This window comes from Haplochromis burtoni, unplaced genomic scaffold (assembly GCF_018398535.1).
Source record: "Haplochromis burtoni strain Fernald_Lab_line unplaced genomic scaffold, NCSU_Asbu1 Contig_42, whole genome shotgun sequence".
NCBI lineage: Eukaryota > Metazoa > Chordata > Actinopteri > Cichliformes > Cichlidae > Haplochromis > Haplochromis burtoni.
The window spans coordinates 2,189,828-2,193,655 of NW_024582403.1; the positions used below are offsets into that span (position 1 = coordinate 2,189,828).

A 3,828-nucleotide genomic window follows, 5' to 3' on the forward strand; every position below is an offset into this window, starting at 1 on the left:
TAGATAGATAGATAGATAGATAGATAGATAGATAGATAGATAGATAGATAGATAGATAGATAGATAGATAGATAGATAGATAGATAGATAGATAGATTTTTTATTTTATTTTACGAGAAAAGAAATACATAATTTTTGTGTCCCACCTGGCACAGCATTTCCCTCCACGGCGACAAGCGAAGAGGAAGACAGAGATGAATGTCAGTGTTCCTACCAAGAAGATGGAGAGGATCACCAGGAGGAGCACATAACCATCCTGCTGCTCCTCAACCTCGAGTGGGATCTCCTGAGTCTAAAAAGAGGGAGCAACATGTTGCAAATTAGAGAAGTGAAGTTTCCTGTGTTGCCAAAGTAGGCACTGAAACACTCACTGATGATTAATGCTGTGTCGTTCTGGGCTGATAGACAGAGGTACAAAGGAAAAAAAAAGTCACACCTCCACTCTTCTCACTATGATTTTTCACCTTTTATTTTTACTCTTTCTAAAATAAAGTCATACAGATCATGCCTGATGGCAGAAATTGGACCAAATATGCAACGCCATGCAGAAGTGTGCACCGTGCAGGTTTACTTTGAATGATTTACAGTCTTTTGGTTTGAAACATTGAAACATGAAAAGCCTGACACCTCAGTAGTAGACTAGATTTGCAGGCGTTTTACGTTCGCAGTCGCACCGTGGAGTTCACGGGATTGATTTAGTCCTGCTGTTTGGTTGGTCTGCATAAAGTAAATCTATAAATACGACAGTGCAATGAATCAATACATGCCAGGGCTATTAACCTGTCTACAGTGTACCTTTAGCTATGGGAGAGCTCTCACAGCAAGGACTGCAGCTGAGTGAATTAAGCGTACATTAGGAGACACGTTACTGAAGTTAAATTTTACTTTTTTCCTTCTGTTTTAAAAGCAAAAATGTGTTCCCGTCGTAAGTTTGATTTGGCTCATGTCAGCTGCATAACAGTACTTTAACGTATTTTAATAAAGTGATAGATGACAAAATGATACAAGGATAATAGACTTGATTTCAGAAACATGATGAATAGGTGGAGTATTGTTCTGAGCTCTGCGATGGAGAACACTCTGCAAGTGTTAATGAGCATTAGACTCTGACGTCACACTGTAATTTCTCTGCAAGGGGAAATCAAAGCTGAGATTAGATCAGAGATTTAATTATTTCAGGTCCAGGTCAGGATGTTCTCCATTAGCCGGTCATCCAGCCAGAAGAGAATATGGGGGGAAAGTATGGTTCTGGTGCTGGGCGTCTCACAGACACACACACACACACACATGTAGGACATACAGGAAGTTTGAGAATAAGCCATTGGTGAAAGGCAGACTTACTGTGGAGTTTTCTGGTAGGCTGTTCCAGACGGTAGACTCATTGCTCATGGTCCAGGCCAACTAGAGAGTCCCCCTGAGAGATAACACATGCACAAACACACACAAATACACAAAGGAAATGACTGTAACTGGAGATGTGCATCAAATCACAAAGTCAGCCTCCAAATGTGCTGCCTTCTATCTGTGTCAATAAATCCAGAAATACTGAGCATATAAGCCTAAAACAGCCATGTAGGCTGATGTGTAATAACATGGAAATTATTGTAATGTGTAATCTGTGTGACAGCCAGTGACAGCAAATAACAATCTTTTCAAAACAGTCATGAAAGACTGGAAGAAGAGGAAGAAACCAAATGGGTATGTTGTTCTTGTACGCATGCGTCGAGTCCGACAGAACATGTAAGCTTTAGCATCTTGGCTGTTAATCATCACCCATAATTCCATATCAGTCCAAAGACTCTATCTACCTCCCCCACACACAGACACACACGCACACACAGGGAACAGAGAGAAACAGCAACTCTTACTAAATACTGGCTCCCGCAGCTGAGTTCCACTACCGCTGCTGGCTCTTGCTCTTACAGATCACAGCCATTAATTCTGCTACTGCTGCACCAGACGCCCACGCATACGCACACACACTAACCCTGGATGGATCTACTCACCCAGCAAGGGAGAAGCAACATGCCAGCAGCAATCAGCACGCCTTGCTCGCCTGCCAGTCACTGCGGTGCTCAACTTCAGCACCACAACCTGTAAGCTATAGCCGAGCTCTTTTCTGCCAGCCCATCTAAAGCCCTGCGTCCACTGTCCAAGCATGAATAGTTTTACAGAAAGCACATCAGTCTGTGGTCAGAATGCTTTCCTTTGCAGTACTGTACCACATCCTGCTTCCTATCAGACAGTAATCTTACCCTGGTGGAGGGCAGTACGCAGCAGCAGCAGTAGCAGCTCTGAATGTGTGTGCCAGGCTGTAGCTCAGGAGTCTCCTCCTCAGCTCCCTTGCTGCATCCTCAGCCACCACAGCGCACCCAGCCAACTGAGCCTGAGCAGCGGTGTTCCCCCTCAGGGCCGACCCACTGGCCTCAGAGCAACAGGACGGTAGTGCTGCATGGCTGATAACAAACACACAGAATGATGCACATTGTTCAAGCCGCGAATAGTAGGGATTTCGTATTAATGAAACATCTTCTTGGGATGTTCCTAAAACATTAAGCATCATCAAAAATTAGTTACAATTTAAAATAAATGCAATAAAAAACCTCTCCCAGCACGTCTTTGGTAACAGGAAGTAAACAACAGATATACTACTTTTATTGACCTGCACTCAAAAATTAAGAAATCCATGAAGGTAAGCTGAAAATCAGTGCATCCTCACACTTTACTGAGGACTGCTTACTTTTGCGTTGTTGCAAATCCCGATGATAGCAGTATTCCCATAGCAGATGGCAAGACACAGGTGTCCCAGCAATACCAGTCAGTATCCAGTCATGCTTAACAAAATTCAAGCATTACCAAGTGCAATACTGCTATCATACAGTGCATCGTTTTCACTTTAATATTTTGTATCTTTAAAAAATATTAACTCGTTTCCGTCCTCCATAGAACAAAGCATGGATATCGTTTTATTTAAATCATGTAATAAGTAGTTTATTAAAATAGATTGCCGGAGTAGAAAAAGCATAAAGAATGCTGTCTCTTGTAGCTACAAAGGGCAATATTTTTCCCTGGAACAAATTAATGGGGATTTTCTCTGGCAGATGTTTCCTACTGAAGGTTTAAGCGATAACAATCTCGCTCTCTTTTTTTTCTAAGTGTAATCACATTATCGAAGGAAATGAAGCCCACCCTTAAAAACTGGTTAGAAAACAACAAAGCCGTTTACATAGATCTTGGTGTACAGAGAGGAGAAAGGCAGCTCACGATTTTGAATTGGGTGCACGAGCACACACAAAAGTAGGCACGCGGCGACGGTAAGCACTCACCTACCCAACTATCCTGGTCCATGCGGGAGTGGAGGGGCGAAGTCAATAACGCGGAACTCTTCCGTGATCACTTTAATGTGGACTTTAAGGCTAAAAGTATTTATGAATGAAACCCCACCGCTTAACACACGCCCACCACCCAGTCAGAGGCGCATCACGTGACTAAAGGAGTGAGGTAAAGCCCAAGTGACGGATGTCAGAAATATCCTGAAGCACAGTTTAGTCTCCACAGCTGCGTTAGAGGAGTCAGGGAAGCCCGAGTGTCTCTGCTCTGTGTTAATATAAACCATGTCACACAGTCAAGGAAACGTGTCTCTTATGCTTACTTATTCTTTTTTTTTCTTTTTTGGCAAATGCACTCACTGAACCTCTAGAGTGAGAAAAATTATTGAAGCATAAGTAGGCTCATATGATCTCATTTACTCGCGCCCGCGCGTGTGTGTGTGTGTGTGCTTGCGTTTGTGGAACCCTGCGAGTGGAATACTACAACTAAACTTTATCC

General features: G+C 42.9%; 1 protein-coding gene across 5 annotated transcripts in view; it reads right to left on the reverse strand.

The window, feature by feature from the left end:
- Positions 1 to 3,828, reverse strand: part of cbarpb (CACN subunit beta associated regulatory protein b) — a 17,771-nt gene extending 13,943 nt beyond the window's left edge. The window contains exons 1-4 of one of the 5 annotated variants that reach the window (XM_005920725.3): positions 3,331 to 3,827; positions 2,256 to 2,456; positions 1,342 to 1,414; positions 147 to 292 (exon numbers count right to left, since the gene is read on the reverse strand). In XM_005920725.3, coding sequence (XP_005920787.1) covers positions 147 to 292; positions 1,342 to 1,389 — 194 coding nt within the window. In that variant the 5' untranslated portion in view covers positions 1,390 to 1,414; positions 2,256 to 2,456; positions 3,331 to 3,827. The other 4 variants (XM_005920724.3, XM_005920728.3, XM_005920727.3 and 1 more) reach the window with 4 other exon arrangements.